At 34.0% G+C, this 14217-nt stretch overlaps 3 protein-coding genes across 3 annotated transcripts; 2 read left to right on the top strand and 1 right to left on the bottom strand.

The window, feature by feature from the left end:
• The first annotated feature begins 1621 nt into the window (after positions 1–1621).
• Positions 1622–3526, top strand: LOC132800009 (uncharacterized). The gene has a single exon (XM_060812885.1). The coding sequence runs from the start codon at positions 1622–1624 to the stop codon at positions 3524–3526; it is 1905 nt and encodes a 634-aa protein (XP_060668868.1).
• A 3394-nt stretch (positions 3527–6920) lies between these two features.
• On the top strand, positions 6921–7355 carry LOC107403713 (translation initiation factor IF-1, chloroplastic). Its single transcript, XM_016010629.4, has one exon. It carries the CDS (start codon positions 6921–6923, stop codon positions 7353–7355), a length of 435 nt encoding a protein of 144 aa, XP_015866115.2.
• Positions 7356–9944: 2589 nt separating this feature from the next.
• LOC107403705 (putative RING-H2 finger protein ATL19) lies at positions 9945–11830 on the bottom strand. The gene has a single exon (XM_060813054.1). It carries the CDS (start codon positions 11324–11326, stop codon positions 10685–10687), a length of 642 nt encoding a protein of 213 aa, XP_060669037.1. The 5' UTR covers positions 11327–11830; the 3' UTR covers positions 9945–10684.
• Positions 11831–14217: the final 2387 nt, after the last annotated feature.

The raw sequence follows: 14217 nt of genomic DNA, 5'->3' as shown, positions 1-14217 counted from the left end.
TATATATATATATATACTTACAAAAGGAGTGTTATTTGCTAGCTATGAAATGTAGTTTTTTTTTTTTTTTTTAATTTAATTTTTGGGTGAATATGAAATGTGGATTTGAGAATGTGAAATAGTCCTTTTTTTTGGGAGTTAAAGAATAGCCTTTAGATATAGTTGCTTCTTTCCCTTTACAAGCTCAGAGAAGGCTGAATAAAAATGACCTCCAATACTCGGTGAAATATCCCCAGTTGTATGGTTAAATTGACCTCCAATTATTATTATTATTATTATTTTGGTTTTATAAAAAAGCCGTCTGAGCAGCGCTTAGGAATTGGCTGACCATGCATAAGGAATTGGCTGACCATGCATACATGGACCGCTCTGTAGAAGAAAAATAGATATAATAATAATAATAATAATAATAATAATATGTTATCTGGTGACTTTTACCGTGCCATAAAGAGCCAACTCAAGTTCCTTGTCGTTTAAAGTCATTTTCTGCAGCCATTGTTTAATCGGAAAGAGCTTTGTTCTTTTTGTATAATTTTTATTACTTCTATATCAAGCTCTTGATGGATGCGTATTGGTATTACCTACTCTATACCGGATATATAGACCTTGTATGCATACACATATATTAAACTTAAAAGTAGAACCACATAGAACCATGACCATCCAAGCTTCACCGAGAGAACTTCCTCTGCCTTTAGTTTTAATACTTGTCTTCACCACATTCTATGCCTCCCTGTCTCTTGATCTGTTTTCCAAGTCTCTTATTACTCTGATCCTTGTGCTTCAATTGTCCCTGAAGCAAAACCAGATATTCTTGTTTTGAAAACTTTTCCACTTTCTAAAGAACAAATTGGCTACTTCAATGGTTGTGGTGGGGTTTCTGGTCAAGCCTTGGATACCTCTAAATTCTTGATAACATTATATGGTCGAACCGATCACGTCTACAAAACTGACTACGGAAGGTTTATTCAAGGTTGAGAATAGCTATCTTCTCCATAGCACAAACACAATCAATTTTGCTACAGAGCCTTGGTCTGAGCATGACAAGAGGTAAGCTCTGTGAATTCTCCGCGAACAACCATGTTGACAGAAAATGAGGGCAATTGTGATTATATAGGTTAAGCTTAGCTTTTATATAAACTTTATGAACTTTCATCAATATGATTGTTCTACTCAGTTTTCTTCTTTTCTTGTATCTTATATACATGTGCTCATTATTAACAACATGAGAATTATGATCAATACTGATTATATAATCAGTACTAAAATAATTTTTACAAATAAATATGGTTAATTGTCTGAGAGAAATCAAATTAAAACATTGTGTGGAATAGTCTTGTTAATTTGTCCCTCATGTGGCCGCTTTTCTTGTACACTTTATGTCAACTTGTTGGTTGATAATATTATGGTTGACTTGCTACAAACCCACTAACATAAGAAATAAATAAATAAATAATAGAATCTTTTAAGTCTTTAGACGTTCTACTAACCGAAAGGAGAGCTATATGCTAACTACTAGTTGAGCAATATTAAATTCCAAGTGTTCTGCTTTTTTTCCAAGCCAAAAAGCAAACAAAAGTCTGCTTTTTGTTCCTCTTCATCACTTTCCAAGCAATATCCCATGTCTATCTTCATGAGTGCTTCTGCTGTTATGGCTTTGAAGTTGTTGTTGTACATGTTCTTCCTTATCTACCCCACAATGTTCCTGAACACTGTTTCCTCTTCTTCCACATCACGAATTTCTTACTCCGATCATTGTGCTTCCATTGTCCCCGAGTCAACCTCTATACAAAACCACGTCTCCATTTCCCCACGTCCCCGAGTACAATATGGCTACCTATACCTTGGTGATGGCAATGGAGTTCTAAGTCGAAACACATGTTTCCATGGCCCAAAATTGGTTAGTTTCTACACCGAGTATGTCTATGCAACTGATATGCAAGACTTGTTCCATGTTGACGGCACTTTAACACTTCACGGACCCAGTACAGACTACTACCACGATAGCGGCTCCATGTATTATGGACCTGGAGATCCACGTCGGTGGGGTTCCTTCACTTTCAGGCTCAATGGGATCTGGTCAGTATCCTCTGGAAAACTTTGTATGGTTGAGTCTGGTTACAATAATTACACGGATAAAGGCAGTTTAGTATTGGATCTTCCTGCAGTTTTCAAGCTACATAACCTCAAGAATTCCACTAGTCTTAGAAGCTTGGTTACTGGAACTTTAGAAAGCCTGATAAGTTCTGATGATCCAGATTATTTTGAACCAATCTCAATGTTTATGTTTCCCCAAATGAATTACGAGTACAGTTTGATTTCAGAAGTACTTAATAATAGTGCTTATGGTGAGAGTGATGTTTCTCCGGGTTTGTCTCTCAGATCTTTCCCGGGACATATTTTCTGTTCACTTGTCCCAAAAGAAGTTCAACGATTCAAACTGAAGTATGCAAGCCATTGCAGTTCTGCAAAGAACTGCACCCCATTTGGTGCTTCAATTGACTTTTTACCCAGTGTCATGATTTTCGGTGGCATTGGGTGTTCAGTGGATGAACAGAGGTTCAGAGTTCTGATAGATTTTTTAGCCACTGAAGATGATCTTTCGGTGCCCTTCAATCCCAACACAACACTAATTGGAGAAGGGTTGTGGGATACAAAGACGAATCAGCTCTATGTTGTTGCTTGCCGGTTTCTGGATGCAACAGATTCTTTGGCTGAGGCTCATTTAGGGGATTGCTCTACAAGATTAAGCTTGAGATTCCCCGCAATCTGGACAATCAGAAACACTGATAGCATTGTGGGCCATATTTGGAGCAACAAATCAATGGGAGAACTGGGTTACTTTGATAAGATAAAGTTTCAAAGTTCCGAGCAACTCATGGTTGAGGAACCAGGCTTCAAATACAAGTACACTGAACTTGGCAATGTAAAGAAGTTGTGGCCAATAAAGAAGTCTGCTAAACGCAAGGGGAATGCATACCCAAATGCATTTTCTGTTCCTAAAATGGTATTGTACATTTCAGTTGAAAATGCTGAGAGAAAATTGGCTCTGGGAAGGTCTTTTCCTCTCTTTGTTGGTAATCACTATGTGCCACATTTGTATTCAAATCTCCCCTTGATTAACTCGAGTTTTACAAAGACAGGGCCAATTGGTATCAGCTATAAGATGATACTCTCTCTGCTGCCTGATGTAAAGTTGGGCAGTGGGTTTTCTCTATTTTCCAACTCATCTAATTTTTTGGAAATTACAGCTGAAGGCATCTATGATGATACAACAGGAAGCTTGTGCATGCTGGCTTGCAGATATCTTGGCTTAGACAGTCAATTGTCAATGGATGATTATTTAGACTGTGAGATTCGTATCAATATTCAGTTCTCTGCAAGAAATACAGACCATAATTCAGGTTATTTCAAGGGAAGCATTGAAAGCACACGGCAGAATTTCGATCCCCTTCATTTTAATCGTTTGGAGTTGTTGACACTGTCAGATACCTCCAATTCAGCTTTTTGTGATTGTAATGTGTGATACTATTATGCTAAAATGATATATATTCCCTTGTGTAAGTGTTTTTCTTATTCAAAATAAATCCCAAACTCTTTCAAACGGTTTTCTATGTTTGTCAATTTGATTAACAGTTAATTTCGATCTGATAAGCTTTTTTATTGTGACTGCATGAACATATATGTCATTCTTTTTTACTATGCCTTAGTTTCTTAAAAGTGTTTGAAATCTATGCTCCTTTCCATGCATTGGCAATCTCAATAGACCAGTAAAGAGAGAGAGAGAGAGAGAGAGAGAAAGAAAACAAGAAGAAGAAGAGTAAAACAGATGTATAAATGTATATAATGGTTCCGAATCCTTTTAATAACTTAGCGAGAGAATCATCGGTTTGAATAACACAGCAAATGAGAGAAATTTGCTGCAGCATAACATACAGTTTTTAATCCTTTACAAGAGAGATTTTGACAAACTTCCTGTGTATATTGAGCATGCATATGTAAATAGATAGTCTACTTCATCTCCATTAAGAGGATGTGTTTTATTTTTATTTCACAGATTAGCGACCATTATTTTTAATTAGTTTTACAGATCATTGATGATAGACACATATTACCACCTCATCTCTTATATTGTGTATTGAAAATGCTTTTATACTACTGTTTACTTTCCATCTATATTCTGTTCTTTGAGTCAACTCATTAAAAGACTGATTAAAAATTGTTTAGTTACTATAACAACAAACTTCTACACTTTATGATAATTTTAAAGAAAAACCTTGGACAGGTTTTATTTACATTTTATAATGACATTTGCTTGGAATATATTAATAGCAGCCTAGACATTTACTAGGAATATATAATTGAATTTTAAGTCTTAGACAATTGGTATCAGCTATGCAATTGTCATCTCTCTCTCCTGCCAAAGGTGAAGTTGGACAGCGCGGCTTCTCTGTTTTCCAACTCATCTAATTTTACAGAAATTACAGCTGAAGGCATCTATGATGACACAGCAGGTAGCTTGTGCCTGGTGGGCTGCAGAAAGATTGGCTTAGACAGTCAATTGTCTATGGATGATTCTTTGGATTGTGGGATATTAATATTCAATTTCTCTCCAAGAAATACAGATGATAACTCAGGTTATTCAAGGGAAGTATTGAAAGTGCGCCACAAAACTCTGATCCTCTTCATTTTGATTATTTGAAGTTGTTGTTTGATTCGCCTTGTTGTCAATGTAATGTGTGACATTATGCTGAAAGGAATATATTCCTTGTGCAAGTGTATTTTTCTTATATTTTATGTTTGTCAATTGGAATAACAGTCAAATGTCCATCTTGTAATCATCTTTCTTAATCCTATGCTTTGTACAGCAAGAAGGGAAAAAAAAAAAAAAAAAAAAAAAAAAAAAAAAAGAAGATAGAATTAGGTGTATGTATTAAATGCTTCCATATTTCTTTATAATAACACAGAAAGGGAATCATTAGATTGAGTAACACTTAAATGATAGGAATTTGATATGGCATTGCAAATAATTTGTATTCCTTTGGCAAAAGAGTTTGACAAACCTCCTGTGTGTATGGAACATGCGTGTGTCAAAAATTGGTCCACTTCATCTCCAAAAAGAGAATGTGTTTTAACCATTATTTTTAACAAGTTTTAGTTCATAATATATATATATACTATCACTTCATCTCTCATGTATTTTATTGAAAATGCTTTATCATACGGTTGACTTTCCATTTATATTATGCACAAATCTAACTCATCAAAAGTCTTGATTAAATTTGTTTAGTAACAAACTTATTACACTTAATAGACAGCTATAAACAGAAAAGAGAGCTATATGGGCCAACTACTTTCTCATAAAAATTAACATTTATAAACGATTCTTCTTATTTATTTATTTTTGTCATTCTCTTGTAACTTCGTTGGTATGTTATGATTATGATCTTTTTTGCCAAGACATATTAGTCCATTTTTATTAAATGGGCTAGGGTAGTTCACTCTATAATCAAAGCAACATATACCTAAAAAAATTGCAGATGGGTTAGTGAATTTTATCCTTTTTGTTAAAAAAAAAAAAAAAAAAAAACTTAGTTGTAAATCTACTTTTTAAATAAAAATAAAATAAAATAAACGTTAGTTGTAAGGAAAAATCTAGTTGTGAATTCAAGCCATTCTCCTAGTAAACTTGTGGGTCAACACTCACAGTTCTTTGTAGCTATGTCCCAATTGTCAATACTAATAATAATGATATTAAAAATAAAATAAAAAAAGTTTTCAAAATGACCTCCAATTATAATTATAATTTTTATTATTTTGCTTTAAAAATTACCTCCAATTAGTAGATAGGAATTTGGCTGACCATGCATCCATGGACTGCTCTATAAAAGAAAAATTATATATATTTTCTTTGGTGCCTTTTACCCTGTCTTAGAGAGCCAACTTCAGTTCCTTGTCGTTGAAAGCCATTTTCTGCAACCATTGTTTAATCGGAAAGAGAACTCTTCTTTTTATATAATTCTTATTACTTCTATCACAAGCTCTTGATGGATGGTTATTTGGGATATTTAGACCTTTTATACATACACAAATATTAAAAAGTTAATTTCACTCCACAAATTTCAGCTCCACTATTAAATTAAAACTTTGGAAATTTGGGATCAAGAAATATTTACTACAGTAAAGGAGAATTTCGTCCAAAAAACCAAAAAAAAAAAAAAAGAAAAGAAAAAGAAACAGTAAAGGAGATTTGGGTCATTAAATATTGGTGTTCCTTGAATTATCCATTGATTTTTCTAAAAGGGGATTTGTCATCTAGATTTTTGTATTGCGAAAAAGTTTGTCCATAATATATATATATATATATATAAACTAAATTATACATAAAAATTCAATAGATATGTAAGTTTTATTAATACCAAAACACCATAACATCCAAGAAAAAAAAAACACATAACAAATATTTATTTATATATTTATATATTTTGAAAGGATGAAACACATTGTTAGGAAAAGCACTTTTTGTCATAAAAAAAAAAAAAAATGCTGCGGTTAATTAAAAGTACAGATGGTCACAAGGTTTGTGATGAAATATGAAATTCAGTGAATTTAAGTAATACCATCTAGTGGCAATTAAGTAATGTTTGCTATTTATTATTTTTATTTTTTATTTTTTTAAAAATAAAGTAATGTTCGGTAATATTAAGTAAAGATAATTCAGACAAATTGGAATAAATACATAATTTTATATCTAATCATTTTTGGAAAAAGAAAACCAAAGTTTATTTACAATCGAATTACAATTTTATCCTTGGTGTCATTCAAATTTTACTTTGAGAACCATCGTGGAATCCCTATTATCCCAATCCCTTTTTCTTCCAAAGACAGCGAGAGAGAGAAACAGAGCCAACCATTAAAAAATGTTGAGCTCGTTCTCACTCGGATTCCAACACTCGCTTCTCCATCTTCCCCTTCTTCCCAAAACCCTAACTCCATGCATTTCCCATCTCCAATCAGCATCGAACCCTAAATCACAATCCCTTCGAACCCCATCTTTCACTACCAAAGACCACGGTCTGAACCTTGTCGTCGTCAGGAGTAAACCCCGAGTCTCTTCGGACTCGGAGCAGCAGAAATGGAGTCAGGAAGGCCTGGTCACTGAGTCGCTTCCCAACGGTATGTTTCGGATTCGATTGGATAATGCGGACATGATTATCGGGTATATATCTGGAAAAATCAGAAAGAGCTTCATTCGGATACTTCCTGGAGATAGAGTCAAAGTCGAAGTTAGTCGCTACGATTCCACCAGAGGCCGTATTGTTTATAGACTCCGCAACCTCAAAGATTCTTCGTAAAGTATCTTCCTTTTTTTTTTTTTTTTTCTTTTTTTGTTTTTTTTTTTTTTTTTTTGGGCAATTTCAATTGTAAAATGTTGCTACTAAATATGTGTTATTTTATCTTTCTTTCATTGTTATAAAAATTTCCTTAAAAAATGTTAAAAAAAAAAAAAAGTTAGCAATTTTACCCACTGTTAGTATATATGTTTATGTGTTTGTGCATATGTTGCAATATTTGAGTTTCACATTCAAATATTTACCTTCCATCTATTTCTTATGTCATTATTATTATTAGTATTATTGAATGTCGGCTTTTAGTGGCAAAATTAATAAACATTCCTGTTTCTAGTTAAATGTGGATGTAGTTGTTCTTCTTTAGATGGAACTTGGATTCTGTTTAGAAAAATTTGGGAAATGGCATCTAGGTTGAGGTGCTGGGAGGGTAAAATTTTGTGCAGACTTGTCAAACTGTATTAGTGAATGGAAATTAAAGCTGAAAATCAGACAATTTCTCAAACTGCAAGGCTTGTGTTTGTGTAGGCGGAAAGTGGTGGCTGTAACTATTTTTGTTGTTTATTTAAGTTTCAAGAAGTCTTTGGAAACACCTTGTTATAGTCTTGTGGTGTTGCAGATACTGTCTGTTCCTATTTTTAGCAACACGTCCACCTTCACCATGAATAGAAAATATTATGTTTGAATAGTAACTGCTCTAGAGGATTGAAGAAGACTTTAATTTGATCTATACTTTATTCCCTAAGTTATTGCTATGCAATTTCATAATGGAGCTTTAGCCGGAAAAGCTAGGAAACTTAGCACTTATTATACCTATTTTTCTGGGTCTGGTGGGATGGTTTTTGGGGTCTTCTATATTGGATTTTCCTCTTCTTTCTTTCTTCTCATTGTTATTGATGCTATACCACCCATTTGCCAGTTCAATATAAACTAATTCATCATAATAATTTCAGCGGAAAAGCTCGCATAAATGCGAAAAATTGATTTTGCTGATAGTGGTGGTGTTTAGTAATTTTTAGTCAGTATTTGAAATTTCTCCTGGTATTGTACAATTTTTGAATCTGATTGTGTGCCCTTAATATCTGTTTCTCGATTAGTGTGACATGATAGTGCAATTTTTTTGTTTCTTGATCGGTTTCAGATCAGGAATTCAGGGTAAGTGTCCGAGGCTTTTCTTTTGTCATTTATCATTTTGTTAGAGTCCTAAAACCACCACTTTTTATCTAATTTTCCAAGTAAAGAATTGTCAAGTTTATTTCTTCCAGGCTAATTGGTATGGATTGAGAAATTGAAAGTTCTAATCATAACCAGCCAAGGTGTAAAACTTGATTTATTGCCTTTAGCATGAGCTTGAGTTCTTAATGATCCTGACTCATTCCAACCTCTTTCCTTGTGTGTAACTGAATTTTTCGTGTTTTGTGGAGCAATTATGTGTCTTTTTCTGCTTTCGTGGATGAAGCATTTTTGCAAATGAGAAAGTAAAACCATGCAATGAAATGCTCCACCATATATTCTAGGAAATTATTTAAAGGTTATTAGCAAATAGAGGACTTATTTCTTATACTCAGCCAAGGCTTATGCTTTTATCAATGGCAAGTCTTTTTTTTTTTTTTTTTAAATAATTTCATTTTAACTTTCACGTCCCAGAAACCAGCTGATTGAAGACTTTGTTGGAGAAATGTTTCATACTTTCTCGTAAAAACTGTTCATTTTTAATTATTTTATTGTTCTAAGGTGTTTTTAGTTAGCATAATGGAAACAAAAATTTAAAAGCATCCAATATCAAATTAAAAATAAAAAATAAAAAAAAAGGAACAAAATTCTTACAACCAATTCGTTTCGAGATGAAAAATTTTTCCTTTGAGGAAATAATAAATAAAATAAAATAAAATAAATGTCAATGAAAAGGTCGGATTGGATAATCCAATAGTAATCGGGTACCCAAAACCCTTCCCCCAGACTGACGGGTCGTCGAGCAAGTTTCTAGAACCAACTTCGGTCGCTTAGAACGACACGTGGCTCTTCAACTCTCTCTGAAGAGCCGTTATAAAGCCCTAAACCCTTCACTCTATCAAACAGTGAAAACCCTACCCTTTCTTGTACATTCGCCACCTGATAGCGAAAAAAGACTCTGTCTTTCTCTCAGAAATGGCTTCCAAAATGATAGCCAAAGATGCCAAAGCGTCGCTTTTCTTCCTCCGCGGCTTGATCTTGGCGGGGGAGGCCGGCCGCCCCAAAACCGTTCCTTCTCATGGCGGCGAACTTGGTCAGGTCCTGCGGATTTCCACCCAGAAACCGCTCGCTGAATCCGCGATTCTTCTTCGCCGGCAGCATGCTTACGAAGAAAACCACCCTTCTAAAGTTGATCTTGGAGTTGGACGACTGCTTGGTGGTGGTGGTTTTGGTGTGAGTGAAGCACGAATTTGGGGAATGAACTACTACTCAGGTTTAGAAGCCCAGGCTGCTCGGGGATCAAGGCGGGTAGTCGACGACGACGACGACGACGATGATGATGATGATGACGATGTTGATTATGATGATACCTTTTTTCATAAGCATATTGATGATGATGATGATGATGATTGATGGTAACGAGTGATGGTAGTTTTGGATGCAATTATTAGTTTTTTTTTTCCCACTACTACTCAAAATCTTTAAAAAATAATAATAATAATAATAAGAAACCCATTTTAGCATTCTTTTCAAAATGCTGATCATGTTTTCTTGTTCAGGAATTTGTTTGTTTGCACTTTTGTTTTGATCTTATATTGGTTTTGACAGTTCTATCTCAAGGATATAGAATAGATGATGGAACTTGGGGTTGTGAAAACGGGTCTAAGGGAAGAAGATAGGAATTAAGCTAACAGAGCTGTACTAGAAAAAGAAAAAAAAAAAAAAAAAAAAAAAAAACGCGTAATTTGGCCTTTTTCTTCTTGATCTATTTTTAGGCGCATTATGTTTCGTTTTAGGCCTTTATTTAGATTGGGATACAGGGAGATGGATTTATTTATTTATAAAAATGTGTCCTCAACATGCTAAATCAATGTACACAAGCACAGAAAGACAACTAATTTTGTATTGGTACCTTTGAGGCTGCATTATTATCTGGTTAAAGGAACATTATTGCTAAGAGAAAGATATAACAAAAATTTTGTAACCATGAATTTAAGCGTGTAAGAACCTTAATTCCTTGTCTCAAAACCAATTGATGACTTCCTAACTCAATAACATGTATAAGTTTGGGGGTAATGATGAAAACCCAAATTAAATTGCCTGGCCGGTTTTGTATTTGCAGTTGCTGTGACAAATTTTGATTCAAATTTTTTTATGTTTTCTCATTCATTTTCATGTAAGATACAATTTCGACAAATAGGGCAGGTAGAATTTTTCTTTAACCAATTGTCAATGCAATTGGAATGGTAAACATGGTTGCACACAGGGAAAACTTGACATCGATCCCCTGTCTCGTACTCCTCCAAGCAAATGCAACATTCACTGCTGAACCTTGATCTTAATTCATGATTTCCGAAACACATTGGCGGCGGCATTCTCTCTAATGCTTGCTGAAGCCTCACGTGCTCTCTTACGTCATCTCCTCCCTCGATGGATCTGATAATTCTGTCCAATATTACCAAAATCCGCAGATTATTTTGGACTGAAACCGGATAAATTTCATCCCCTTGCAAAGGGCGCTGATGAACATCTCCATGACGTCGGCGGACTCGTCTGCCTACTTCAACATCACCTTGTCCTTGCCATCTCTCTAGCATATGCCAGAAGAAAAACTCGCAGAAGATGTAAATGGCTGCAACTATGACCAAGGAGAGTATAACAGAGAAAACGATGATGCAGATAAAGACAATGATCAGAGTACCAGAGGCAGAGATGAAAGAAGAAAAAGGAGAAAATGATAGAACAAAGATTCGAGGAACCATGCTTTCCATACGAGATTTGGAAATTTTTTGCCTTCCATGCATGCATGCAGAGCAGCTAGTTTTGGTATTTGTCTGTGAAGTTGTTGTTAAAACTGTTAAACCATCAACGGGTTTTGTTTTGGGGCATAACTTCTGCTGCTGTCATACAAGGGGCAAAAAGCTAAAAATTGTTATAATGAAGATAGGCATGAAATTGTTAAGCATAGCCAAGTTGGGAAATATGTATTTGAGGAAGGTTTGGTTTATTTGTTGGACTTTGCCAAACCATTATTAGAGTAGAATAATCCTGAGACAGATATTAAATTCCAATTACAGCTTCTGCTAGTTGGCCACCTTCCTAACAAGATTTCCAACGTGGTAATTCCGTACTAATTATTAATCTCGAACATGTTTGTTTCCGAAGTAATTCGGAGAAGGCTAAATTTGACCTTTTCAGTTCCTCCTCCACATTTACTCTGTTTCTGATGTGGCAATTAGCAGCACGGAATTGATGATTAATATCCAAATCTCCACATTTTTTCTGCCCAAAAAGATTATGTGTGAGGATGGAAATGTGAGTTTTAACTCCAAAAAAAAAAAAAGGAAGACATTTTTCTGCCCAAAAAGATTATGTGTGAGGATGAAAATGTGAGTTTTAACCCCACACATCCCCCCCCAAAAAAAAAAGGAAGAGAACGCTGAAGCTCCCACTACTACCCGATTTACTTTATTTGTCTTGAAAATTTTTAGTTCAATAACTTTTTTATGAAGACCAGAGCTCGCCAATCAACTTATTCGAATGTTTCACAAACAATATTCAAAGAACTTGAATAGCTAAGCTAAAATGAACTTCTTGAAAAAGTCAGGCCAAATAACTCTTATAATTACATTGTAATTATTGCAAAAAAAAAAAAAAAAATTGGAGTAACTTGTGTCTTAAGTCAGAACCCTTTTAAGAACTTTGTTATGAATCTATGAATTATGCAAATGTGGTGTTAATTAATATATGTCCTACTTGAACGATTGGTTTTCTTAGGGAATGAGCTAATGCTCTGATCTATTTACTTATGTTGTCGATATGTTATAAAATGTTCGATCACTTTTTATGTTTTTGTTGCTTTTAAAGGAAAAAGGTTATCAATTTGTGCATTAACATATAAATACTAGTAAAACAGCAAAATTACTCTTTTTTTTTTTTTTTTTTTTTTTTTTTTTTTGGGTTAAAATGGCTAACCGAGTGTTTTTGCATGTGATCCCTTCAGCAAAATTAAGAGGTGCAAAAAGGTCTTAAATTCTGACACCAAATTAGTCCAATCAGTATATTTATAAGTTTCTTGGTTGAATTACACTAACAAACAAAACAGGGAAGGAGATTTTAGAATGTACAGTTGTATAATCTCCAAGTTCATACATGAATTTCATAATATACAATTACGACAAATTGGGCAAGTTAGCTTTTTCGTCAACCAGTGGTCTATGCAATTTGTATGGAAAATGTGGTTGCAAAAAGGCAAAACTTGACAAGACTCTCCTTCAAGAAAATCTTCTAAACAAATGGCACATTCAGTACTGCAACTCAATATTTTTCCATGGTTTCCATAGCATATTATTGGTGGAAGCTTACGCGTGGCACGAAGCCTTTGGCCTCGTCTTTCGTCTTCATCGCGCATGAATCTTTGTAACACGTTAACTACCTGTACATTATATTGGATTAGAACATGATAGAATGTAGCTTGGTGATGCAAATTTGAACCGACCCCGTGACTTCCATAAATCGGCCTTGTTCTTCCTTCTTCGAGATCAAAATGGTTCAGCCTCAAATCTAGAACCCAGGTGAGGAATCTATAGAGAATGTGATATATGAAAACGAAGAAGAAGGTTACAGTGATGAAAAAAGTAATGGAAATTAGGATATTACAAATGGTGGTGTACTGGGGAAAGTAAGAAGGGAAAGAAATTGGGGGAGCAAAAGCTATGGACAACTTAGTGCCAAAAGAGGGCAATTTTGTGAACATAATGCTGCCCATCTTGTATGTGCCTTGGACATTGATAACGATTCTTTGGCTAGACATGTTTCTGAAACTTGAAAAACTTTTTAAGTTTTATATCTATATAAGAATATTTTAGTGCTGTGGAATGGAATGATTTTAACTGTTGGGAGTTCACAGTTTTTTTTTTTTTTTTTTTTTTTTTTTTTTTTTTTGTGTTTTTAGATCCCATATATGGAGAAACTTATCCTTTAAACAAGAAAACCCAAATTCATCAAAATGACTTGTTAATTAGGAAAGCTGGCAAATTCTGTTTTATACAGCCAAAAAAAAAAAATAAATAAATAAATAAAATAGAGAAGGAATTATATATACATATTTCTTTTAAAAAAAAAGTAAAACTTTTGTCCAAAAATAGAATTTTATGATAAAGTAGCTCCTTTTTCTGGATTTTTTTGGTTTGGTAAATTATGTCAAAATGCAAGCTAGACGTATGTGTGACACCAACTTAATGATAAGATTATTGTGATAACATTACCCATAAAAACTGTAATTTTGCTTGCCATTTTAGAAATGAATAATAAAAAAAACCAAGTGATTAAGCAAAGAGGGTAACCAATGGTGATAAAGCAAATAGCAATCAGTGGTTTAGGCCGTGGCTAATTTGCTTGTTTGAAAACTCTCACTTGTCCCCATGTGAAGTTGCCGTTAAATTATTTATATTGCTTTTTTTGGGTAAATTTTAAATTTTTAATATTGCTGTACAATGTTCTTTAGCTTTTATCATGCTGTTAATTGATAGCTCTAACTTTAAACATGGTATATATATAACAAATATGGTAGTTTAGGTTGCTGAAAAAAATGGACCATTAGTATTGTTTTATCATGTTCTTTTAAGAACAACCGACGAAACTACATATAATTCTAATTATCTATTTCATATAAAAATATATATTATGAGTTCGA

This window comes from Ziziphus jujuba, chromosome 11 (assembly GCF_031755915.1).
Source record: "Ziziphus jujuba cultivar Dongzao chromosome 11, ASM3175591v1".
NCBI lineage: Eukaryota > Viridiplantae > Streptophyta > Magnoliopsida > Rosales > Rhamnaceae > Ziziphus > Ziziphus jujuba.
Note: the sequence above shows the minus strand (reverse complement) of the source record. Positions and strands in the feature narration are given on the sequence as shown.